Here is a 26,021-nt window from a genome sequence, read left to right on the forward strand (position 1 = left end):
ACACCTAAGACATCCTTCATTTAATCAGTGACTGAGTACCACAAAGATACTCTCTATTTAAACTAGCCTAGTCAGCTAGTTTAAATAGAGACTCAAACTTAATGTCAGACATCAGCAGCCATTTACACAATCAGTAGTTCTCTTTAGCTAGATCAGACTCCCACAAACATTAGCAGCAGCAGCTTTAATTATGTCCTTTTCATCTAATTCTAATCCTATTATTGGTGTTTTCAAACATTAAAAATGTGCTTCAGAAAGTTTTTTTAAAAGAAATTTGATTTTTAAGGGCCTGAGCAGGTAAATAAGGAGCAGTGATAGGTATGTTGATGGCATAATGTAAAAAGTTTTTTGGTTTTTTTTATTTAATGTGAAAAGAATATTAAAATTATTTTAGGACTAGACACGTACAGACGGCATTAATGAAATGTGTTAGTGATTTCCTAATCCAAGTGAAAACAGAAACATTCTGTAAAAGACAATAAGGAGTGTAAATACAGTAGATATGATTGGTTACTGGTTTTAAAAATACATTTAAAAAGTGGTGTTAGTTGGTTGTAATACTCCAATTCTCCACTAGGTGGAGCTGAAACCCCACGCTCACCTGTGCACACAAATTGGGGCAATTAAAGTTCTCATTCAGTCTGTTAACGTAACTTCTTCTGTGGTTTTCTTTCTTTCTTTATTTGGTGATGCTTTTGTTTCTTTGCTGTTATTCAAAGATAAATATTTTACAGGTCAGTGACGTACGAAAACATCGACGGGCGTGTTGCTGTTCGTGTGTGTGTGTGTGTGTGTGTGTGTGTGTAGAAATGTAGGAAGTAACGTTAACCTAACTTTCGGACCAGGACGACGCGGAGACGTAAATCCTGAGTTTCTGAACGAAGTTGTGATTTCTAGGAGGAAGGACGACGCCGACCTGCTGGGAAATTATTCTGTCTTCATTTGAAAGTCTCTCTTAACAGTTTCTTGGCTCGCTTTTACTTTAACACTCAGGTGAAGGTAGTTTTTTTGTTTGTTTATTTATTCCTCCTTAAAAGTAGTGTGTTAGGAGTCGGTTAGCGCCAAACGGAGGTGCAGAGATCTTCGTCTTCCCGCGGCTCTCAGCGCCTTTTCTGCTTTTAAAAGATGAAATGAGAGGTTTTGCTCAAAAGGTGAGGCTCGTTTTGGCATTTTAATTCTTTAGTGCTGTTTACCTGTGCGGCTGTTTACTTGGGAATTTAGATGGGAATAGTGGGAACTTAAACACTGCTGTTTGTCCTTCTTTTCCTGATTTTAAGTGTGTGTGTGTGTGTGTGTGTGTGTGTGTGTGTGTGTGTGTGTGTGTGTGCTTACACAGCGGACCCCTGCTGAGGTTTTGGAGCAGTGAGTTATGCTGAGGACTGTCTCTGACTGTCAGGATGAGCACTACAGATGGATCTGGGGCCCTAGAGTATGATGAAGAGGCCCGTGTTGTGCAGATTTACCCCAGGGTGTCGTATGACACAGCTGCCTACTGTCCCCTGCAGATCAGTGTTGGGGACACCGTGGCGTTGGTCATCCACAATGCTGTGGTTACTCTGGACCTGGACCCCAACCAGGCATACGACCTGCTGGAGGTGAGGAAGAGCGGGGGAAAGGAGAGGCCGCTGGAGGCAGGGGACTCCCCTTTGGAGCGAGTCCTGCTGTGGCCCAGAGAGGTGCAGAAGTGGCACCCTCAGAGCAAAGGGTACTACTTCATCCTGCAGCAGCAGCAGGTCAACAATGGAGGGTGCAGAACAGAGATCTGCACAGGGGAGTGTGATGACCTCTGCAGCCTCTCCACACTGACCGAGGAGAATGTTCTGGAGGTTTTACGCCAACGCTTCTACAAGCACAAAATCTACACCTACGCCAACAAGATCCTCATCGCCATCAATCCCAATAAGTTCCTGCCTGTTTACTACAACCCCATGTACGTCAAAATGTACGAGAACCAGCCACTGGGAAAACTGAGTCCTCACATTTTTGCCATCGCCGACGTGACCTTCCGCGCTATGCTGAACAGGCAGGCTAACCAGTGTATTGTGATAACTGGTGAGAGTGGCTCAGGGAAGACTGAAAGCAGCAGTTATCTCATTCATTGCTTGACTTCACTCAGCCAGAACATGTACTCCAGCGGGCTGGAAAGGACCATCCTCGGGTCCGGGCCGGTGTTGGAGGTAGGTCACTGTTATGTGATGCTGCTCAAACCACTGATGTAAAAAAAAAAAAAAAAAAAAATTCAAAATAAAAGTTGGAGCAGTCCAGAGTTTGCCCCCCCTCAAAAGAGGCAGAGGCAACAAGATACCAGAGCTTCTCACATAGCACAACATCTGATAAAAATCACCTTCGATTGTTATCATTTAGGTGTAGAAACACTGAAGAATTCACATTGTTGCCTCCTGAGTCACCAAAACAGTTCACCAAGTCGACTGATTCCAACTGCCACAAACATTTTTCACAGCGTCTCTATTACCTGTTAAATATCACTGCAAACTGAATGAGCTAAACCCACGATTGAAAAAAATCAGTTCTTGCTTTGTGACATTTGACAAAACACTCAACCTTTTCTTTAAAAGAGAGGTGATTTCCTGGTATGAGAAATTATCACTTTAGATTTTAGATCTTGCAGATAGCAGCACACCCATCTACCTCTCTGGGGGTTTTTTTTTCTTTCTTTTACTGAAAACATATTTTCAGTATTTCTACCTGTAACCCCAATTTTCTCTCTTTCTCTCCCTCTTTTTTTTCTTCACCAGCACATACTGCAAACCCCAAATAACATTTTAAGTTTTGTTGAAACATATTAGTTTTGGTTAATTTTTCGAACAGGTGTGTCAAACTTGTTTTAGTTTATGGGTCACACATTGCTTGAGCTGACGGTACAGTGGGGCAAACCAGTAAAACCACTGTAACATACACTAAATAAAAAAGATAAAAGAAGTGCAAAAAAAAGTACATTCAAAACCTCCACCTGGGCCATGGCCAAGCCCTTAGAAAGCTGCAGCTATACACCAGACATCAGACGGATTAACAGCATGGAATGTCTTAACAAATGTGGGGAAACGGTTAAATCTATACAGCTTGACACTATTTTCATTAGACTACATTGCACTGTGGTTTGTAAACTGTAAAGTCATAAAACCTTCAGATCAATGGCATTTTTGCCATTGATGGTGGTGTAGTGGTTAGCACTGTCACCAAAGAGAGTGGCTCAGCGTGGTTTACCTGGGGTTCCTGATTCCTCTGTGTGGAGTCCGTTTCACGTGTAACTAAATGCCCGCATTCACCAAGTGTTATTTGGCACAGATTTTCACACTGGGTGCCCTTTCTAACATGTCCACGATACAGGGATTTGTGTTTTCTCCCGGTCTCAAACCAAGATTTCTTGTATATTATCCGAATGTGTTAGCTGCTACACTGTGGAGTAGGGCTGCCACACACGATTATTTTGATAGTCGACTAGTCACCCATCATTTTTGCGATTAGTCAACTAATCAGATAATGCGTAAAACATACATCTTATTGCACCAGCATGCATCTTCTCTTATATAACTATCATTAGCTTACAGTTTAAGGTATGTGCTAACTAAAAATAAAGACAAGATGATCGTTTATTAAACTTTTAATGAAATTAGCAGATTGTCTCGGTTGAGTTTAATAAAGTCAGCCAGCTACTCCTTGCTATCCAAAATGTAACAGGACGTTGGAGTAAATTCTCGATCATCTCACACTTCTGTTAAATCAGTTGTCTGTTTGACGTTTATCCTACTGCTTTCGGATCTTACAAAGCTTCAAACGACGCGTCGACTACTAAAATAATTGGTCGTCAATGATTTTGATTGATTTTGTAACCAGTTGGGAAGTGGTTCCTGGCAGTTGCAAAGTGAAATTGGAGGACAAAGGGGTGCTTCACTGAAAACTTCTGTGATTGGTTTGGTAGCTAGCAGACTATCGCAGGCACCAATAGATGTCGACTTGTCAGTTTTTGTGCTATTTGTTCAAGTTTCACCTCAGCTTGCAGCATAATCAAGCATTTGCAGGCCTGCAAGTTTGACAATTTTGGTTTTTACAGAGTGATTATGTCATCTCACTTGCAGACTAATGTTGATCATTTGATTCTGCTGCTGTGAGTGACGTGACTAAAGCAGAAAGATTGCTTCAAGCTGAGGTCTGACTTGTGCTGATATGAGTTTTCTGATAGATGAGGGTGATTTTTGTTTTCTTATCCTTTTTTAGACATGCAAATGAAATGCAGAATGTTCCAAATAGTGAAACCACTGACTAGTAACTTCCTGCAGCAGAAACCTCAACTCAATCAAGAAAAACCACAAAAAAATTCAGCTCTAAAGGAAGCTCCTGTAATCATTTACTAGTGAAAAGCTCTGAAGAGCTATTAATACCATCACATTAGAATAGGAAAACAAATGAGCTTTGCTTTTTTTGTTTGTGATCTATTTGTTTTGCAAACATGTCTCACATCAGGACATCATGACATCTCACATCAGGATTTACATGAAGCTCAAACAATTTCCCAAAATCTGAAGGCACCAGAAAGTAAAGCAAAGTCTGCCGGCTGGGAATTCCCACTTCTTTTTTTGTTTTGTTTTTACCCACCGCTGTAGTTTCACTGTAGTCTGTGTTGTTTCTATCACACCATCGTCATGCTACAGTGTCCGTGTAAATGAGTAACGACACATTTCCCACTTGCTTTCTGTTTCATTTGCCTGTTGCACAATTGCACAGTGCATGACAGAGAGCAGACATGAAACTAGGCCAGATGCTTTTCCTCTTTTAAACTTATCTAAGTGTGTGTTGTATTTGCTCAAGGACTGAGAGGAGTTCGCTGACTTGGTGACAGAGATTTGCTTAAATCTCTCCCAGCTACCAAAATGTGTAAGAATGCTCTGTTTGAGTTTATGTACAGGCTTTATCTCTCTGTTGGTACAGCAACTAACCTCATACAAAGGATATCATCCCACTTTGTTTCCGATTATGCACGCACACATACATTCACACACCCACATGCAAACACAATCCCAAAGGACCAGCTTTTCACTGGACAGTTGCTAAATATGGATTCTTCTTCGCTCTAAACAAGTTGAGCGAGTTTCTCCTTCCAACAGGTTGCAGCATAAATATTTTTCCTGTTAGCTGAGCTTTACCTCCTTTTATAGTGTGTTGTGCTCTGTTCCCAAAAAGCTTATGGGGAATCGCCGATTTAGCTGCGTGGTTTATTTAGTATATCTTTATTTGTGTTTACTGTGGTTTATCTGTTGTATTTTATTTCTTTATTTTTTTTTAACCAGCAAAATGTTGAACAATTTTTACTGATGTCTGAGTTGTCATGCCACAGTGTTTACCACAGAAAGTCTGGCCTTGCAGCATGAAATAGGCACTCTTGTAGCAATCAGGATCAGTTGACGTTAATCTCTTTCGGGGGGGGGGGGGGGTTATTGTCGTGTAGTTAAGCCACTGGGATTTCCTTGTATGCATGAGTCACGCCTCAAGACTTGTTCCTTTTTATCTAAAATCTGAAAATATTGGGCCTTCTGTTTTTTCCCTGTAACTTTCAGTGTTATCTCAACTGTTGTTGGCACGTAGTGGAAAGTACACCTAGCTTTGATCTTTCTGATGCTAGGAAACGGCTACTGACTTCAGACTATTTTCAGTCTTTAGTCCGCAGATGATGACACCTTGCATTATCCAGAAATGGTGAATGATTGATTGGGTAGGTATTGGTGATCAGGAATGAGATTGCTGAGCTCCACTGGGAGGATTTGCAGGGTGTTGTCTTGAAGGGAATGAAACAGAGTAGAGAAAAGAAACAGGAACGTGTCAGAACGTGCTTGGGCAGGCCTGCTGCTAAACATAAAGAACAAAGTATAAATCACTTTTCTCTCTCTCTCTGTATCCCTCTGCTCTCTAATAAAGGCACTCTTTCAATCCATGCCCCTGGTTAGTTTAATCCGTGGATCATGGATTTTCACAAGTCGACATATCGAAGGAGATTACAGATTATTTGAAGCTGTTCTCTGTCCCATTTTCCCCTTTTCCGCCTTCAGCATTCCACAGTCCATTTGGCACCAGTTCCATTACTTATTTTGATTTGCAAGTCAGCAACTGCGACATTTAGGTGTTCACTGGTAAACATGAGCTAAGCCAACCATTCCTAGTGTGGGAATTGGCCCCCAAAAAAGGAGAAGTTAAATGAGCAGGATTTCGAGAGCGTTTAGATGATGTGCTTGATGTATTTTACATGATGAACGTGTCTGTCTGTCTCAGTGTTTGTTTCTTTGCCCAAGTCTTGGTCTAGGACAATCAAACGTGACAAAAATGTATCTCAGGCCCCTGATGGTTATTAACTATATCAGACATTATCATGTCATTGTGTTGCCTAGCAATCACCTAGCATTATGATTATATTAGCAGCATGATAGCATTTATGTACCTATAGCAATAAAAGCACCAAACCATTTTTTTTATTGTCATGACAGTAACCTCTCACCTGTACTGTCAAAAGCCAAATCATACAAGCTTAAAGCAACATGCTAGGTGATTTTTTTTTTTTTATTCTTTTACATATAACCATCCTCTACCACACTTTTCTTTTTTCTTTTTTTCTTTCTTTTTGCTTTAGTTAGTGTGATTACGTATATTAGTTTGCTAACAGAACAAATAAGTCAAACAGTACTGTATTATGCAAATGCATTAGTCAAATAAAACAAGACAGAACATTGCTGCTGTTGATATAATATTCATATTCAAATCAGCGGTGAAAGGTGTCGCAGACTGTCTGCACACAAGCTGGAGAACCACAAAATTTAATGAAAGAACAAAATAACTACTCCAAAATCGGAGGAATTTTTTGACATTAATGCCACATTTTTTTGTGTATTAGCAACTTTATTTTTATTGTCATCAATTATAATTTCATTTCCAATTTTTTTGTTTTTAATCAGGATCTCCATCAGCTTCAGTCTAAGCTGATCTACCTGGGATCTGTACACACACCATCCAACAGCCACGGCACATAAACATGAAAGAAGCAGGTTCCTCTTACACAAGCAGCATTGAGTTTCATAGACACAACAATAAGAAATTTTTTTTTTTTAAAAACACCTGCATTAGAGTCAATGCATAATCACTCTACAGACATAACGTATTCTCCAGTATAATTTCTATTTCATTATATCACTGCATGTCCCATTTACGTATTTATACTTTGCACTCATATTCACACAGCACATATACATCCTGTCTCCATCAACTGTCTTCTGTATTCAGATAACTTTAGTTACAGTTCTTGCTGGTTTTGGTAATACTGCTTTAAATTGTGAATGGGCTGATAGTCGGTCCAACAGTGAGCCGGCCCAATTTACCATGAACTTTCTTTGAAAAGGACCAGAACAGATAACACGACACGGCATTTAAAACCTGTTTCATAATCTTAGCACTGCTTGAAAAATAATAAACTATAAAATATATTAAAATTTATCACTGAAATTTTCTTCTTCTTCTTTCATGAAGAATAGAAAACAGCTTATTTTTTACATTTGCATGTCCTCAATGTGAAAAAAAAAGTTCCCCATTATAACTTCTTTCACTTCTGGTATTTCCCACTATGGTAATTGCTTTTTCTCAAGGCTAATTCATAGAGACCAACCTCACAAGCATCTACATATCTACCTGAATTAGTACCTCCATTATCTTTGGGTCTATAAAGGACCTCCATCTTTTTTCTGCATATCATGGGTTTTCTGAGTTTTGACGAGTGAGTGCACATTTCCAGCATGTGATTGAGGATGGGAGAGGAAGAATACCTGGTCTTTGTTATGTTCACAGATTGGTGGTTTACTGTGATGACTGTGATTTTTGTTCTGGTTTTCTTTACACCATCTGCGTTTGTCAGTGTTGTGATGGTTAAGTTAAAATTGTTACCCGTGTTTGAGGGAGCTGCTCGTTACACTGAGTCTTGATCCCAGTATAAAGTCTTTTTATTTATACTTTATACTGCATACCAGCTATCTTTTTGTCTCTCCACATACCTTTTATTTTTTTCCCAGCTGCATCCACCAACATTATTTAGTTGCCTTTATTCTTTATGTGAAATTGATTCATCTGAAATTTAAAAGGAAATTTGATAGTCTGTCGAAATTTACATGGGTGTAATTTTGAGAACTTTTCAGTGATTTTTAAAGTTGTTCCTCCTGGCATGTGATCAGAGCCGTGTGCGTATCTAGCTCACTGTCTGCACCGCTGCTCTGACCTGTTAGGACATGACCGTCAGCCGAGCAGATAAAGAAGGGGTGTTAGTTTAGCACCTGGGCCTGATTAGGAAAAACTATTTAATCACTACCCAAAAAAATGCAGACAATTACCGTACCTTTCTTTGAGTGTGAAGAAGCATAATTAATTCCCGTAAACATCGCCCATTACAACAAAACCTGAACAGCCTGAGGTTCCTAAGAAAGAGCAATTGAGTCATGACTTTTTAATGTCACAGTCATCATGCTAAAAATACAGTGACACAGACAATTTATCATCCTTACTTCAGTGGAAGGGTGGTGACTTTGTCTTTAAAACAGTCAAACTGACCTAAGTGCTCTGATTTGGCTTAAATGAGCAGCCCCCAAAACTTTGCTTTCCTTTTTAGAAAGTTTTCAAATAATCTGGGGGGACAAATTGGACCGTTTGGTAGACAGAATCCATGTGCGTCTCACTCTGTCGCACATGCATGCAAGCTTTAGATGGTTGGCATGGATGAGTCAGCAGCATCTATTAAGTGACAAACAATTATGGGCCTTTATCTGAGACTTTTAATAGCGGGACTAAGAAGAGACCTGATAACCGTGACAGTGGTCATAAAATTCCTTCAAGGAAGGGAAATAAATCTTAGTTTAATTGATAACAAATATAAAAGACAAAAAGACGGTGGTATAAGAACCAGCTGATGTTGAGAATTTTAAAAGGATGCATTAATCAGCGCTTAGCTGATAGGTTTTAGTTTTTGAATAAACATTTGTGAGGTTGAGCAACAGCAGGCAGAAAATACCAGCCAACAAAGAAGGAACTGGGCCTTAAATGACAGCAAATCTCTTTTCTTTCTCTTTTTTGTTTTAGTTTTTATGAACTCATGAGCAAAACACAATTTCAATGAGCTTCTGTTCTCAGTGCTCCTGCTTGTAATAGAGATGAACAGCTGTTAGCGACCTCTCTGAGCAAAACAGGTTAAATATCTGCAGAAAACACAAAAACAGTTTATAAAGTGAAGGTGCTTTTTTGCTTTCCTTTTTGTGTTCACTCCTGATTTATAAGATGTGCACTGAAGCACAACTCATTTACACCAACTCTATCCATGTCATTACATAAAACCGACTAATGGTAACAGTAATCTGCCATCCACAAACCTACATTTACTGTGTTTGGGTGCCAGTGTTTGTGGAAAACATGCCGATGAATTAGTCTGTTTATTTTACTGAAAACTGATGTTCTTTATGTTTTAAACAGGCCTTTGGCAACGCCAAGACCACAAAGAATAACAACTCCAGTCGCTTTGGGAAGTTCATCCAGCTCAACTACCTGGAAAGTGGTGTCATCAGAGGGTAAAGCGCCCTTTATTGTTTTTCTCATGGACCACCTCTGATTGAGTCGTGTCTCTTCAAAGTTAACCGTTTGTTTCATAGTAGTTTTTCTTCCAGTGTCACAAAAGAACAATTGCAGCTTCATGGGTTTTGTTGACGTTCTCTTCCTTTGTCTCTCGTTCAGGGCCGTTATTGAAAAGTACCTACTGGAAAAATGCCGCGTGGTGACCAGAGATAAGAGTGAGAGGTATAAATAAGACTCAAATAGAATACAAGATTCAAACATGTGCAATTTTTAGAAAATCTCTTCTGGCAATAATCATGTTCACACCACTCCCCAGTTTGTACAAGAAACCTTATGTCTACCATAGCCCAATAAAAGCGCTGAGTCATTGGGAAAGTTGAAGTGAAAATTGCTTCTCCTGCAGAAACTTCCATGTGTTCTACTATCTGCTGATGGGCGCGTCCAAAGACGAGCAGGAGGAGCTACATCTTCTAAAGCCACAGGATTATCTCTACCTCAAACAGGTACCTTTGATCCACAGGCTTTACAGCAGCAGTGAGAGAGAAAGTGGAAGACCAGCTTAAATACATGCCATATATAACGTTATCAAATGCGTGAAAACCAGCGAGATATGTTTTATGGAAACAGACCTACAGGGTCTTGAAACTTCTTGGAAGTAAAGAGAAGCCTGTGAAAGCAGCTGCAGTATAATTAATAAACAGATATTCACATGAAGCTAAAAAAAAAAACTACACTTTAATTGCACTTAACACCACACATGCTTTTCCTCCAAATAATATTACTATATGGAGGACCTAAGAACGTGTCTGACATGTTCGTTACTTTTCTCACTGACTCTTTTACCCTCGTCTCCCTGTTTATAGATGTAGATTTAACTGAAATTACAGGTTAACCACCTGATAAGAGTGTCTCCTGTTTATTGCATCAACCAGGGAAAATTGATATTCCCATTTATATTTTTTAATTTTTTAGCAGCTTTTATATTTTAATGATGGTAAACATTTGTTTTTATATGTTTTCCTTATTATAGTCATGTGACATTCATCTGTCGTGTGTCATAGCCAGCAGCCCATAACTTGAAAGGAAGGTGACTGGATTTTGTGGCAACATTGACTCATACTATGTCACCACACAATGCAACAGTAACTGCAATGCTACAAACTGGAGTAAAAGTAATCCAATTCAGTTTCATTTCTATAGCAACAACAGCAATAGCTATCTGTAGGGGCTGAAAACATGCCTTCTATGTGAGGATGAAGAGGAACCATAACCCTAAAAAGAGCCCCTGGTACACCACCAACCTGTTCATGTCTCTAATTGTTTTTCCTCTCGTGGCGACACACCCACTGAGGAACAAACGCTGGGTAATGGCGATTCTGTTTTGAGACATGTTAAGCTAGAGACACCAGCCGTAGTGAATTGTCGTTTAAGAACCAGACAGTGAAGGGACTTGAACCTGCTGGCCAACGATAAACATAAATGTTGTGTCAGTGTAGATGTGTATGTATGCTTTACCTGAGGTTGTTCATTATGCAGCTGCTGTACAGGAAATAAACATCTGTTCACGTAAAGCTGAAAAACTGCACTTTTAACTGAAACACTGCCTGTGCTTCTCCACTAAATTACATTATTAAATGCAGGACTTAAGAACAAGTCTGGCATGTTTGTTTATTTTTCACTGACTCTTTTACCATTGTCTCCCTGTTTATAGATGTAGATTTAACTAAAATTACAGTTTAACCACCTGAAAAGAGTGCTTGTACACTCAGACATGCGCAGACTGTTTTCCTTCGTGGTGATGAAAGGAAATGCTGGGCTGGCATGTAAAAGGGCATTTATTCTTCCAGGACCTGAAGCTCAGTAAAGGACCTCTCCAACAGCCAAACCCATGACATGACATTGACCAATAAGATGAAAGGAAGAAAAATCTGGTCAAAATTTGTACTTGTAACTCTAAACTTGCACACAAGCAAAGGGACTTGAGCGCAGAGTTTTACAGGTAGTTTTTTGCTTTCTGTGTGCAACCTGTGCGACCTTAACGAAAAAATTTTAAAGTTGTGTAAATATTTTTTACAAACAAAAATCTTTTTTACACGCACACAAATTCTCATCTAAAGATGCACAAACATCAAATTTTCAGATATTTTGGTTTACAAGGTTACAAAACTCAGTTCACAAATACGCATTTGATTTAGAAGTACAAATTATTTATTACCACAATTTGAGCCCATAGTGCAGCAGCTTGTATTCTGCCAGTGTATACATCTGCCACTGCTCTCGTGTTCTTTCCTCTAATAGTTCGTTCACTGTGAAGACGCGATCACTGCTGAAGTCTTGTACGTATCAGAAAAAGCGACTTTTGCTCAGTATTTCAAGTCCAACATGATCAGCTCAGTTTCACTCATGAAGACGTGCCAGTGCACAAGTATACATGGAAACAACAGCGTTACCCACTGCAATACAGACTCTATACCTGTGCATGCACACATAAAAATCCACACAGAAAGCATTTGATCTCAGCGTTACTGAGTTAAACCAAACATACAGGTTTGTGCATTCCTCAGTTTGCATGTTCTTGCATGATGCAGTGTGTGGATTCTTATATAACTACATCCATAAACATCTGTCTTTGCTTAACATGTATTTGTGTTCTGCATGTTCCACAGGAAGACCTGCTTTTAGATGATGAGGAGAAACTTGGGCAAGAGTACAAGAGGCTCCATCAAGCTATGGAGATGGTTGGGTTCCTGCCCTCCACTAAGAAACAGTATGTATGATAATGATAGAAAGAGCTAAAATGCTACAGACTAGAATAAAAGTTATACTATACTAGTGTCAGTAACAGGTCAGAGCTTGTCCGAAAGCACCTGGCAGCCTCGGGACAAGGCATGTGCAGAAAAGCAAAAACAACATAGTTTGTATGCTGTTCAGGTTGGTTTCCCTGACAAAAAAACACCCACAGCAATTCATAGTTTGAAAAGGTGGGAAGTTTAAAAAACAAAAGTAGTAATAAAGGGTTTTATAGATTTGGTCATGATTTTTTTTTTTATATTGAAGGAGGTGCAGACTTACACATGCAGCTTGCTTTTAAGCTTTTTTCTTTTAAGATAATGTGAAGCACTGGATGTCCCAAAAGGCAGCACTGATATATTTAGAGCAACAAAACAATGTTAAATATGCCACCAGTTCATCAGTGATGTGTGGATGAGATTGAGGGGGGGGGGGAAGTTTAAACAGTAATGTAAAAGTAATTGTGTGTCCTTTGGCTGTCTCATTTGGTCTTGGGCACAACTAGATTAACTTTGCATGGTTCACAGTTTTAAGTAATCCGTATTTAGCTCATACGTTTGTTTTGTGGGTTTTGCTGAGATTACTACATTGAAGATGTTGCCAGTGTCATTTAGAGCAATCTGAGGTTTTAAGGAACACTGACCACCTTTAATATGAACACTTAAAAAGTAAAAAAACCAATGAATTTTCTTCTACTTATTTAATTAAAGGGGCGGAGGCCTGGTGCCTGCCCCAAGACAGGCCCTTGGGTTTGAATCCATCTGTGTGGACTTTGCATGTTGTCTCCAGGTGCTCCAGCCTCCTCCCACAATCCATTCAGGTCTTTGGACTGTGGGAGGAAGCAGACGAGGATGAATAGACAGATTATATTACGGATACAGATTATATTGAAATTGAAATTCTGTGATATTATATGACAAAGTGGACATTTGGTTCATACATTTGATAAGATTAACTGACTGTGTTTGTGTCCAATGTGCAGCATATTTTCCATCCTCTCCGCCATCCTCCACTTGGGTAACGTCACATTCACTCAGTCAGACGACCCTCCGCGTTTGGAGGTTGGACCTCCTGAAGTCTTGTCTATACTGTCAGACCTGTTGAAGGTATGATCAGAAACAGCCGATTTAGTGTTACTGCAGTGTACTGCGTACTGCTACATTTGTAATGGTCACTTGAAAGGGTCCAGTTAAGTTCCAGAGAAAATGAAAACTAAACTGCGTCAGTGTGGTTTGTAAATAAACATGTCTCAGTCTGTAATTTTAGTGGCATTTGCAGAAGATTGAAGAAATGCCTCAGTACTTATGTATTTCTTTTTATTTCCAGGTGGAAGAGGAATCACTGGTGAATACTTTGATCAAGAGAAAAATGATAACTGCCAGCTTCACCATAGCTTTACCGTACACGCTAGATGAGGTAGTTTAAATGTTAACTTGATCTTTAATTTTACAAGTCAACTTTTATTGCCTTCTTCCTACATTAACGTCACATTTTAATCATCAGCTATATAGAAGAGAGAGATGATGATGTCACTCAGTAGTTGGTTAGTTTCTTTTTAGGAAGCCTCAAGCCTCAGCATGTTCAGCGTCATCATCAAGATGACTAGACTCTGTGTATGGAAAAAAAAAATCCAAAATTAGTCTCCATTCTGATTCTTACATGAACCAAGATTTACAAAACAAAACAAAACTCATGAGGAAAAGTGTTGCTAAGATTATAGATCAAGGGGCTTGAGCCCTGTTTCTCTCATAGACTTTTATAGAATTAAACCCCTAAAACAGCGGTCCCCAATATTTTCATGGACCGTCCTTTAATGTGTAGCAGATAAATACAACAATACGACCAAGACAAAAACTGTGGTGTTTTGTAACTATAATAATAAACGCGAATTCAGTGTGTAATTGTGTAACTTTATTAGCAGCGTCCATAGTACCAGTTGAAAACACGCCTCAACCACATTCCATAACAAGGTATAGACACCGCAACATTAGTGATTCAGCAATTCCAAGATGAGCAATCATTTGCTGTTGGTTACTATCACTGCAATTAGGGGAGGCTTTTTCCCAAACTCTGGGAACGAGCAGGCAAGTTAAAGCCGTACAGAAGAGGCATGTAAACACATCAGGGTAGAAAGGGAACACTCCCTTTTTACACTGAAAAACGAGTTTTGACACTCGTGATGCTAATATTATGTGACTGTAATGTTATGCTCCTGTGCTTTCAGGCCGTCGCAATGCGAGACTCCATGGCCCAATCTTTATACGGCGCTCTGTTTGACTGGATCATCCTTCACATCAACCATGCGACCATGAACAGACGAGACATGGAGGAGTCCATCTCAGTGAGTCGCATGATTCAATATAATAACGATATAATTGAGATGAAAAGCCTTTCCTTACTTTTCCATGCCCAAATTCATTCCTGCCAGGTTGCTTCACTTTAGATTCATTTAGTTGGTTTTTTTTATACGATTAGATTCAAATAAATCCATTAATATATGTGTGCTTTTTTTTTTTTAAATGGAACAGGTCTGTGTAATATTTAGCTCATAAATTAACACTTTTGAGTATGGTGCCTTTGAATTTGTCTGCATTGCTGTTTTGTTTTTAGTGTTTGTCCATCGGTGTCCTGGATATGTTTGGCTTTGAAAACCTCCAGTCAAACAGTTTTGAGCAGCTGTGCATCAACTACGCCAACGAGACACTGCAATGTTACATCAACCACAACATCTTCAGGCTTGAGCAAGTAGGTTTATTTATACACATTTACAACAAGAAAAAGTTCTTTTCATTATTATAACTGGACACACCATACACGTGCGCTTAACTGGCAAGTTCTGAAATACGTTCTTCTTCACAGCTTTTCACGCACATATTGGCATGTTTTACAACATACACTCAATGGCCACATTTTTTTCTGTTTTTCTCTTTTCTTTACTTTCAAATCAAAGAACATTGAGCAATCAGACAACAAATTGAATATGTGCAATAAATTGAAATTTGCGGATAGTAAATTTCATTTTACTATCATTGCAACACTGTATTACTAACGGCATTCTTGAGCTTGGAAGACTGATTCACAGTAACACATGACATGATTGCGTAAATATGTTGTGATAAATGCCAGGAGGAGTTTGTGGAAGAGGGCATTGTCTGGAAAAACATCGAGTTCAGCGACAACAGCGACTGCGTTCAGCTGTTCGACAAGAAGTCGATCGGACTCTTCGACCTGCTGGAGAAGGAGAGCAAGTAAGTGAACTCATATTACTGTAGACCTTATTAATTTAATTTTCATCTATATATATATTTTTTTTTAATTCAGTTTCCATAGTTCATTTGCTTGTTGAAATTATTTTTTTGTTACATAAAAATGTCTAATTAGTTCAGGTGTTCGTTTTACACTCTAATTAGACTGTCAAGACACAGAAAATGTTTCAGTACTTAAAGCCACCTCAGGCTGGCTGTGTAGGGAAAATAAACTATGACATGTTTTTTAAAAAAATATTGTTTGTTAGTTTTTTTTTGTTTGTTTGGTTTTTTTTTTTTACTTTCGCTAAAATGTATTTTAAAACTAGTGTGAAATCTTAGTTTAGTTTTTGTTAATATTTTGGGGGGGGGGGGGTTAAAGAAACAAATAAAATTTACATTATTGAAACTATTTAATTGTTTAATTACAAGGTAATGTAGTTAAAATAGAAATTTTGTATTAATGAATAGCCTATAATGACAATTATAACTTCGGTGAGGACATACTTTATACTTTAGTTATGTATTAGCAGACGAGTTAAACTTTTTGCCTTTTGCATCAGTTCATTTGTTACCAAAAATATACTGAAATCAAAGAAGTATCCGAGAGCACAAACCTCCAGCGAGGCAGCTCACATTCTGGGCAGTTTTAATTTTATTTTGCACATATTCAGATTGTTTTGTTTCATTTTTGTTTTTCTTCACACTTTAAGAAGTTTTTAGTGCAGTAAAAACAAGTTCAGACGGGCTTTTATTTGACCTGGTGAAAGACACATTGATATACATGACATAATTCTGTGTGTAATCATTGTTTTTGGTTTTTTTTTAATGCAGCTGTAGTTCATGTGTAGCGTTCATTTAATTGTAGTAAAATTCATTCAAGTGTTCAGTAATTAATATTAATTGAAGTTTGTTTTGGTTTAAAACAGGTTGTACACGTATTCAAATGGTTATATATTTAAATGATTGTAACCTGTTACTGTAATGAGAAAAAAAATCAAGTACACTTGCATTAGAACAGACTGTAATTAATCTTTTATGAACGCTCAAATTAAAAAGGAGTTAAATAAAAATTCAGTTTGAATTATTTTTCGGGCAAATCACAGCTAATAACAGGTAGAGATGATTCAGTTCATCACAGTATACTTTCTGTATTGTCAGTCTAGTAAATATGCCAGAGCCAACTCTTCTTTTTAAAATGTAATTATTTCTCTATGTAACGTCAGTTTAAAAAAAACAAAAACCACTATGGGATGAAATGATTTTTTTTATTTATTTTTGAGGTTGCCTTTATCTCGTCTTACCATTGTTTAGTCGTACATTTATTCCATATGTCAGCGGTCCCCAACCCCCAGGAGTCGTTTGGTGCTGGGCTGCGAGAGTTGAGGCTTTCAGGTCTTCAGGGTTTTTATTGTTTTTTATCTTTTTTTTTTAGTGTGTTTTTATTTTTTATTTATTTATTTAATTTTTTTTGCGTTTTTTATCGTTAACTCCGTTTTCCTGGGTCTTTTCCTGGGTGTTATCAATAAATCTTCTTTTTTGGGTTATTTTTGTTGTTGTATTTATCTGCGACACCTTAAAGGCCGGTCCGTAAAAATACTGTTGGACATAAACTGGTCCGTGGCCCAAAAAAGGCTGGTGCCTTATGTCATGTATTTTTCTTTCTCACTGTGTTTCTTCAGCCTCACCGAGGCCACAGACAAGAGTCTGCTGGTAAAGATAAAGAAGCAGCATCAGGACAACCCATACTTCAAACCATCTCCACACACAGAGCCAACTTTTGTGATTCAACACTTTGCTGGGAGGGTTAAATATCACATCAAGGTGGAGTAAAATTCTTCTTCTTTTTTTTGGCTTTGCAGTAACCTTGTTTGATAAGGAAGTGTGGGGGAAAAAAACTCTTTGCAGCCAAGTAAATCATTAATTCCCTCCACAGAGAAAACTGTGGAAGCATTGTTAGTTTTTAGTGTCAGACACATGTGTAAACACTGCGAAGGCTGTGAACCACACACGGTTGTGTACTGATCATTACTATTTCTCATTCATTAGGACTTCAGAAAGAAAAACACAGAACACATGCGTCCTGATGTCATATCACTTCTACGGAGCAGTGAGCGCTCCTTCATCCATCACTTGGTTGCTTCCAGCCCGGAAGCACAGTTCAGATGGGGTGTCCTCCGAGCAGCCATCCGCATCCTCACAGTATTCAAGAACCTGGGACGTCGACGGGAAGAATTAAGTGGGTAGTTTAGTTATGGTTGACAGTTATCTAAAAAAAAAAAGAGAGAGAAAAGTGAATTTCCTTTGTAGGACAACATTGGCACCTTTGTTTGACTTTCTTTCCTTAATGAGTTTGTCAGCCTTTATCAAGACAGTCGAGTTTCTTTATGTGAAATGTTTCTCATTTTTGTTATAATGTACAACTAGCTTGCTTTACTGTCGCCACAGCTGCTGCAAGGCGGAAGTCTTTTAAAGAGATACTAGATAAGCGCCGGAGTACTTTGACTCAACTATCCAGGTAAATATAACACACAAGTACATGAATGGCACATATTGGGAATTGGTCTCGATGCAGACACCAACAAGATATATGTCGTTTAGCACTGGATGATGAATAAAAAGCTTAACATCCAGTGAGTTAAGTTTCACATGGTCATATAAGCAAAAAACAAAACATAACATAAGAACGGTTCTGTGCTGATAAAGTTAAAGAGGTTCTCTCATTCTTGCAGTACCAGCACGAGTCTGGATTTCTCCTTTGATCACTCTGATGAACGACCAGTTGATGTATTTGATTTTTTGGCCATGGGTCACGACCAAACCAGCCAGCCCGTCTGCTGTACTGTGCAGAAAAGGTGAGCTTGCTTTTGGTTAAACAGTTATATTATATATAACAGTTTTTCATAATCCTCTTTCTGTCTGTTTTCTGCAGGAGAACTAAAAGCGGTCGACAGAAGCAGATTATCCCAAAGGTAAAGCCTCATAACTCATGGATGTTAACTGATTCTTTATCAATAGTCTTTGATTTTGTTTTAGAGTCAGGAAGCTCACAGTTATATTTATGTTTTATCAAACAGAACCTTGTTGATTTGCGTTCTCTCCGACACATTATTGGTCTCACGGGGCACGACCTAACCAGCAAATCCATCTTCCATCCTCACCGAAAATCAAATCCTTCTACAGTAGGCTCTCAGTTCCAGGTTTGTCTTCAGCATAACATCTAAAATATCCCTGGTGTGGAAACATTTTAATACTATGTCATTCTTAACGGTGATATCCTCAAGTGACACCCTATCAGAAAGGCTTAAAAACTCTGTTGCCGTTTAAGATGAAGTACTTTAATGAAAACTTGCTCACTGTTTGTATGCTTCTTGCAGGCATCACTCACAACTCTGATGGACAGAATTGCAAAAGCCGAGCCTTTCTTCATTTTCTGTGTGCGCGCCAATGCTGAAAAGGTAATCTGTGAATCTGTGGCATCATCATTATGAAGTTTATATGTTTCACTGAATAAGAAACTTCATCATTTTTTTTTTTGTTTTTTTGTTTATTTAAACAGAAGGAGCTGTGCTTTGATGATAAACTTGTCCTAAACCAAATCAGGTATACAGGCTTACTGCAGATAGTTCACATCCAGAAGTCTGGCTACAGTGCCAAATACACATTTGAGGTGGGCACTCGTTTTAATGTGATTCTACTTATAAATGTATATAAATAATCATCCTCAGGAAAGGAACAACTGATTCATTCATTTTCATCTTCTGATGCTGTTTTTCTCTCAATGGCAGGAATTTGTTGAGAAGTTTAGGATTTTGTTTCCACAAGGAACTGCTGCAACTCCAGCGCACATCACGGCACTGTTTGAGTGGATGGCTTTGGATAAGAAGACCTACCAAATAGGAAAAACAAAGGTAGATCACAATATCGCTTTTCAAACCAATCAGCCCCATATTAAATTGCCTCTGGTCTCCCTTTAAAAGCGTTCGTTAATAACTACAATTTCAGAATTACAATAATACATTTTAGAATTCTGACGCAAGTAAACTAATAAACACGCATAAATGTCAGAGAAGCAGGGTGTGTGTGTGCTAAAATCTAGAGAAGAGTTAACTGCACAAATGTGTCTGCATTTATTATATGTATGGCATCTTCTTATCTACTCAGGTTTTCCTTAAGGAAAAGCAACGGCAACTGCTTCAAGACACACTCAACAAAGAAGTGATGCGCCGCATCATCACCCTGCAGCGCTGGTTCCGCACGTGCCTCATAAGGTTCCACTTTCTGCACAAAAGAGATGCTACAATGATCATACAGGTGCAGCACTTTTGTTTATGCTCACTGCTAAACAAAAACAAAAAACTCTGAGGCTGAGCCAGTAAGATTTGGGTCACTTAGGCTCTTTTTTTTTTTTCTTGCTGTGCCAGTAACTGAAAATGTTCCTCAAAGTCAAAAACATACTTGATTAGGGCTAAAATAGTATTTCTGCTCTTACAGAGGAGATGGCGTCAGTTTTCTCTGACCCAAAATCGAACCGCTACATTGATGCAGGCAGCATGGAGGACGTCCATGGAGGCATCCAAACACACGGAGTGGAAGCAGGATGATGGCGGCTCCAAAGACCGGGGCGGACGGGAAAGGTACTGATGTGGCTGAAGTGCATTACAGGAGTAACAGCTCTTGTAGTTATTATTCAGATATGCCATTACTCGGATTGTGAGCATTACACTGATTGATCTCTTTGAATTGATGATGTATCCCACACTCAGTGCATTAGGCTCATTTATCTGGCGCAGAGTGCTGCATTCAAGGGCATGCAAGCAAGCAGTAGATGATTTCAGATTAATACTATAAGGAAATATGTGTTTGCTCACAAACACATGCCCTTGACAATCCAGTTTATTTTTAAAGGCATGCATTTATCAGGGTATGTACGCTGAAATGCACCATTTGAAAAATATGCTTGTCAGTGCCCTCTGGTGGCTAAATAATAGTAGGACAAAATAGGATATGTGCTAATCTGCTGTATCTGTGATAGCTTTACGGAAGCAAAATGGTCTCTGGTTTAATAATAAATTTCAGGTAAAATGAGAATTTAGCAGTTAAAAACTGTTAGGATTCATATTCATTTCACTTTTTTCTCTTATCTTTTTCTTTTTTTTTAATAACAGCTTGGGAAAAAGGGAGTTGAAGAGGCAGGAAAAAATGGAGCAGCCTGACCCAGTCAATAGTCTTGCTGTACAGCGGGACAAAGGCAATGAGAAACGTCAAGGCAAATCCCCTCCATCACTCACCAGACCCTTCTCCGTCCCTGTAGATCTAGTTTCCATTAACAATGACTCCACCAGCCACACTAAGGGAAACACACTTCAGCGCTACAAAGATTTCGGGGGATTCAAGGAGAAGGCCGATAGGTGGAAGGACAACAGACATAGTGAAGGAGATTCAGGTTCTGAAGCACTCCGGCAAAGAAATTATAGGAGAAATAAATTTCAGTAAGTTTTTCAACTTCTACAGTCAGTGGTTCTGCTAACATGGCCTCAGAAAAATGTTTTGAATACAGTCCAAGGTCCAAATTTGGGCAACCACCACAGTGCATTTTATTATTGATGTTTTTGAAGTGAAGACTTTGAGCTCACAAAGACTCAAAAGTAAAAGTTTAATAGGATGCCTGTTTCCTCATTCTTCAGTGATCAATTAAGCAGATAAGTGTTTAACTTTTTTTTTTTTTTAGATTTTCACTGAAAATCTGATCGTGAGACTCAGTGAGACGATGATGTAGGTGAAGGAGGCCATTGTTAGGCTGAAAAGAAACCCACCAAGAGATTTTTGAAACTTTAGGCGTGGCCACATTAACAAATCCAATAAATTTTTAAAGAGTAGGGAGTGCAAAGCACACCAAAAGGCCCAAAATGGGAGACACGTTTTTTCCTTAGCTAAGAAAAACCTCACCCAGCAAGTCCAAAACATTCTTTAGCAGGTAGGCGTATCATTGTCAAGGTCTGCAATCAAGAGGCGCCTTCATGAATGTGAATAGGGTGAAGATGAGACAATAGCCGGGAAAATGTCTGTTACTGCAGCTTTAAAAAAAAAAAAAAAAACTTTGCTCAGAAAGTTGAAAGTCACACTAAAGAAGGAGTTCAGTTAAACAGCGAAGAGCTCAGAGAGTCCAAATCTAAATGATTCAGCAAGAAGCTTAATCCCAAAATGAATGTAGGGCGTGCAGTATGACCAAGGTTTTCTGAGTCTGTCTTTGTGGCAGCACAGTGCAAACACGTTTGAGAAAGTGATTAGCTGCATCTCCACTATGTGGTGCAGAGGATGGTCATTATCCACAGCCACAGTTATTTGGATGACCTCCGCATCACCTGACAGAGGAATCCAAACAGTGTGTGGATTCACACTAGATCCAAACACCAGCAGCAAGGACAAATTCCCTTAGTGAGTAATACGGATGCATTTCTGCAGGAAATTATTACGCAATCAACATCCCAGTCTCCCTGAAAAGTCCTGAAGTCATGGAAGGTCACACTGTGGTCCGGGAAGTGAGAGTGTGTCTTCATGAAAAGCGCATCAAACTGCACTCTTTGTTCCCTCTGGTGTTAATCGGCTCACCACAGCTGGTCCATCTTATATTCCACAAAGATCACATGCTCCCCGATGATCGTTAGACCAGCTCCAGATTTCAAATCGCAGCTGGGATTTCAGACTTTGCTCCGGGCAGTCACATCATCATTGATGATCAGGTGTTGGAAGTTCTCTGTCGTTGAGAGTGCAAAGGAAGACAAGTAGTAGGCTTTTAGATCTTGACTTTGAAAGACTGGGGGGAAACAAAAGACAGCCACTTCATTTGCTTGAATGTGAGCCAAAAAAAACAACGTTAGATGGAGATAAAGTTAGTAAAATGAACAAAAAGCACAACAGCAGCAGGTTCTGCCACTTGCTTCCAATGAATGGCGTAATAAAAGCAGAGGGTTTACACTCAGGCAAAGAAAGGCATTAAACTTGATTGGGCTCGCACAGTTCTGGAAAAGAAGACAAAAAAATTTTTTGGACAGATGAAATCACCTGAAATTATGTCAGTTTGTCCAATTACCTTTGAGCCTCTGAAAATGGGGGACTGTCGGTGATTTTGGTTTTTTGGTTTTTTTTTTAAAGGCTGTAATTCCTAAACCCTGTACAATAGTACTGGTACAACCCTCGAGTTAAAGCTGCAAGTCTGCACAGTCTGCCTCAAAACTAAAAAGACAAAACTACAAAGATGATACCATTGTCCAAATAGTTATGGGTCTAACTGTATGACATGCTTTCTGTTTAAGCATCTTGAATAAGTATTTCTGCCTTAAGATCCTAAAGTATAGTTTCTCATGCTATTAATAATGATTGGAAAGTGTTTTATATTTAGTCAAACAATCACTCATTGCTTTTATTTCCCTCTACAAACAGCACCAAAAAGTCCATGTCTGCAGATGAACTTTCCAAGATCAGCTCATCAGGCTCTGACAGCTCATCTTCAGTCAACGAGGTAACATCAGCTCCTGTATCAGTGATTGACCTAAAAAGTTTAATTTAACCTGTCTTTATTATTTTTGTGCTCTTATTGAGTGATTGTTAGTGTCCTTGCTGCATGTATGATAGTGTTGTAGCTTTGTGTACTGTGAGCTAATGTTACAGTGAAAAACACATGAAAGGAGGCTTCTTGCACATCAAAGGAGGTCTCGCAGACCTCGTACCTCATCACTTTCCCTGGCCCAATTAGGTCAAGGTCCGGGTCCGCAAGCGCAAGAAACACAAGCGGCGCTTAGCCTACGCCCGCAGTGGTTTGATGTGTAACTTTGCTGGCTCCAAGGAGAGCGAGTACTGGAGCTTTCCACTGCCGCCCATAAGTCCCTGTGTGGCCAGTCTGACGAGCTTGGTCAGTAGCGCCGATGTCCGGGACCTCAAATCCAAGGTTGGATATAGGGATTTTTTTGCCAACCAGATCTCTTCTCTGCATGCAACTCTTGCATGTGTATGTACCAAATGGTTGGATAGCTTGGATTGTTCTGGGACTTCTGATTTCTGCTGTGCAGGCCAGGACAGTGAAAAATGGGCTGTTGCTTTCAAGCAGAAGGGAAATATTAAAGCCCGTTTTTAAAGCTCATTTCTGATCTTTCTTGTCTTTCCGACCAAAATGAGGAGAGGGTCAGCAAGGACAGAATATTAGAATATGAAAAGAATATTATTATGTGCTCTGATGTCAGTGTGTTTGGTCACTTCTTGTCGTTATGGTTATGCAACACAAACTAACATACAGTATTTAATAGGCGGCCATTATTAAATCAGTTTTGATTTATTAACTTATCATCAAGTCTTTTTAATTGTGGACTGAAACTTCTATTAATATTTAACTATAAGGAATTGTACATATTAAAGTAACATATGTTCCCCTTGACCCTGATAATGCATATATGCAAATATGACTTGTTGATTTCCTCTTTACAGAGCCATCCTGGTCTATTAACGACTGCTTAACATTAGGGCTGCCACAAAAAGATTATTTTGTTAGTAACCGATTATTTTTGCAATTAGTCGACTAATCAGATCATCATCCATTGGACGTAAAACGTACAGCTTATTGCACCAGCATGCATGTGCTCTTATATAACTATCATTAGCTTACAGCTTGAAGTGTTTAAGGTATGTGCTAACTAAAAATAAAGACAAGATGATAGTTTATTAAACTTTTAATTTTTAAATTTGGAGTAAACTCTCTACCATCTCACACTTCTGTTTAATCGGTTTTCTGTTTGACGTTTATTCAGCTGTGTGAACAATATAACAGTAGTTATAGTATAGATTTGAATGCTCGAGGTGTAAGTGCAGCCACTCAGCCTGTACTGCATGTGTCACAAGTTAAAAGACAAAGGCAGACTATGCTTACAGGATGTGATGTTACAACACTAGTGAAATATTAATGTGTCATATTTCAAACGTATTTCTTTGTTCTAACAAAGAAAATTAAAATCATGATGAACAACAGGAGTAGTGATTACTGTAACTATATCACCAAGTAAACTCGCAACATTTTTAAACATTTTGTTGTTCAGCAGCAACAAGACTGACGGACTGTGTTTGAGGTAATATCACAAATGTCACAGATTTAATATTTGGTGTTTATTTGCTGGCTTGTCGGTAGCGGCCCTTTAAAAGCAAGTCTACCACACATCTATTCGACCAACGCCAGCTGATCTGCGATGCCAGTTAATCTGGAACACCGGCTCTAGTGAGCCTTAACCACCCGGCTAGCTATCGAGCTGGTGGGTAACAGACGTCTCCGAAAACGTCAGGGCACTTTTGCAAATATGTGATGTCTTGATAAATTGGGCAAATATTTGAAGTTTACACAGCTACATTCTCGCCTAAAAATATCTTAAAAGTTTATTTTGTGACCCAAAAAGACACCCGACACAAATCTGGTAAAAGGGAGGACGCATTTGTCGCAGCATTTGGAGGAGTCTTTGAGTTTGGACATCCTTTGTCGCATCGCTGTTACGTAATCGACCTGCAAATGCGACTTCCGAAAGATGCAAAAGACACCTCTGAACTTGGACACAGCTAAGATACCGAAGACTGCTTCTTCTTCTTTGGCGTTTAACGGAAGCTGGTGATGGACTGTCACTATTGTGCTGCAGTTATATCATGTGCATTGGGTGTGGTTTGGTGGAGGCACTTGTAAATTTAAATGTAAGCCTTTAAGATGATATTGGTGCTTGCGCAGCAGGGGAGCACGGTTGGGGGGAAAGGAGTGACTGTCACTTTGGATCAGAACGTGATTTGTTTTGTTGTTGTTGGCTTCTTTACACAATTTGTGCTCCAGTTTTTAAAATCTTTGTGTTTCAGATAACTGATGGCTCAACGTTCTCCCTTCCAATCCACAACACCAATGAGGACAGCATAGGACATCACGACACCAGCACCCCTGATAGGTGAAGCCCTCACTCAGTTAATTTATAAAAATTCAAAATCCAACATTAACGTTCTGTGGTAATTTGATATTCTGCTACATGGAATTTATGCAGGTTGTCTTTTTTGCAGGACTTGGTCTCTCGGTAAATTCCTGAGGAAAATGGCACCCAGAATATCCCCCAGCAGTGAATCTCCAACAGATAAAGCAGGTAACCACAAGTCTGGAAATGCAGATTCAGTGTATTTATATAATGCAACACTGATGACACTTTAATGACTGACATGTAGTAAACTTTAAATGGGCTGCAGGAGATATTTAAGTCAAAAGATGTTGGATTTAGAACTGTATTTGATACGTTTTATAGCTTTAACTGTTGGATAAAGACCTCCTCCATGGCCATTCCTGCTACACCAACATAGTTTTAAAAAATGAGC

General features: G+C 39.0%; 1 protein-coding gene across 3 annotated transcripts in view; it reads left to right on the forward strand.

Moving 5' to 3' along the window:
• The first annotated feature begins 379 nt into the window (after positions 1 to 379).
• Positions 380 to 26,021, forward strand: part of myo9b (myosin IXb) — a 31,683-nt gene continuing 6,041 nt past the window's right edge. Inside the window, exons 1-27 of one of the 3 annotated variants that reach the window (XM_085388409.1) lie at positions 380 to 1,151; positions 1,337 to 2,177; positions 9,508 to 9,602; positions 9,766 to 9,828; positions 10,010 to 10,109; positions 12,273 to 12,373; positions 13,379 to 13,502; positions 13,723 to 13,812; positions 14,621 to 14,737; positions 15,007 to 15,141; positions 15,523 to 15,644; positions 17,324 to 17,465; positions 17,691 to 17,880; positions 18,090 to 18,159; positions 18,374 to 18,496; positions 18,574 to 18,613; positions 18,719 to 18,841; positions 19,019 to 19,099; positions 19,201 to 19,311; positions 19,430 to 19,552; positions 19,806 to 19,955; positions 20,136 to 20,278; positions 20,810 to 21,133; positions 23,085 to 23,163; positions 23,398 to 23,589; positions 25,521 to 25,606; positions 25,716 to 25,795. In XM_085388409.1, coding sequence (XP_085244535.1) covers positions 1,398 to 2,177; positions 9,508 to 9,602; positions 9,766 to 9,828; positions 10,010 to 10,109; positions 12,273 to 12,373; positions 13,379 to 13,502; positions 13,723 to 13,812; positions 14,621 to 14,737; positions 15,007 to 15,141; positions 15,523 to 15,644; positions 17,324 to 17,465; positions 17,691 to 17,880; positions 18,090 to 18,159; positions 18,374 to 18,496; positions 18,574 to 18,613; positions 18,719 to 18,841; positions 19,019 to 19,099; positions 19,201 to 19,311; positions 19,430 to 19,552; positions 19,806 to 19,955; positions 20,136 to 20,278; positions 20,810 to 21,133; positions 23,085 to 23,163; positions 23,398 to 23,589; positions 25,521 to 25,606; positions 25,716 to 25,795 — 3,784 coding nt within the window. In that variant the 5' untranslated portion in view covers positions 380 to 1,151; positions 1,337 to 1,397. The remainder of the gene's footprint in view (positions 1,152 to 1,336; positions 2,178 to 9,507; positions 9,603 to 9,765; positions 9,829 to 10,009; positions 10,110 to 12,272; positions 12,374 to 13,378; positions 13,503 to 13,722; positions 13,813 to 14,620; positions 14,738 to 15,006; positions 15,142 to 15,522; positions 15,645 to 17,323; positions 17,466 to 17,690; positions 17,881 to 18,089; positions 18,160 to 18,373; positions 18,497 to 18,573; positions 18,614 to 18,718; positions 18,842 to 19,018; positions 19,100 to 19,200; positions 19,312 to 19,429; positions 19,553 to 19,805; positions 19,956 to 20,135; positions 20,279 to 20,809; positions 21,134 to 23,084; positions 23,164 to 23,397; positions 23,590 to 25,520; positions 25,607 to 25,715; positions 25,796 to 26,021) is intronic. The other 2 variants (XM_085388407.1, XM_085388408.1) reach the window with 2 other exon arrangements.

This window comes from Rhamphochromis longiceps, linkage group LG18, assembly GCF_057381845.1.
Source record: "Rhamphochromis longiceps isolate RC_006_pf linkage group LG18, R_longiceps_female_GT1.1, whole genome shotgun sequence".
Taxonomy (NCBI): Eukaryota; Metazoa; Chordata; class Actinopteri; order Cichliformes; family Cichlidae; genus Rhamphochromis; species Rhamphochromis longiceps.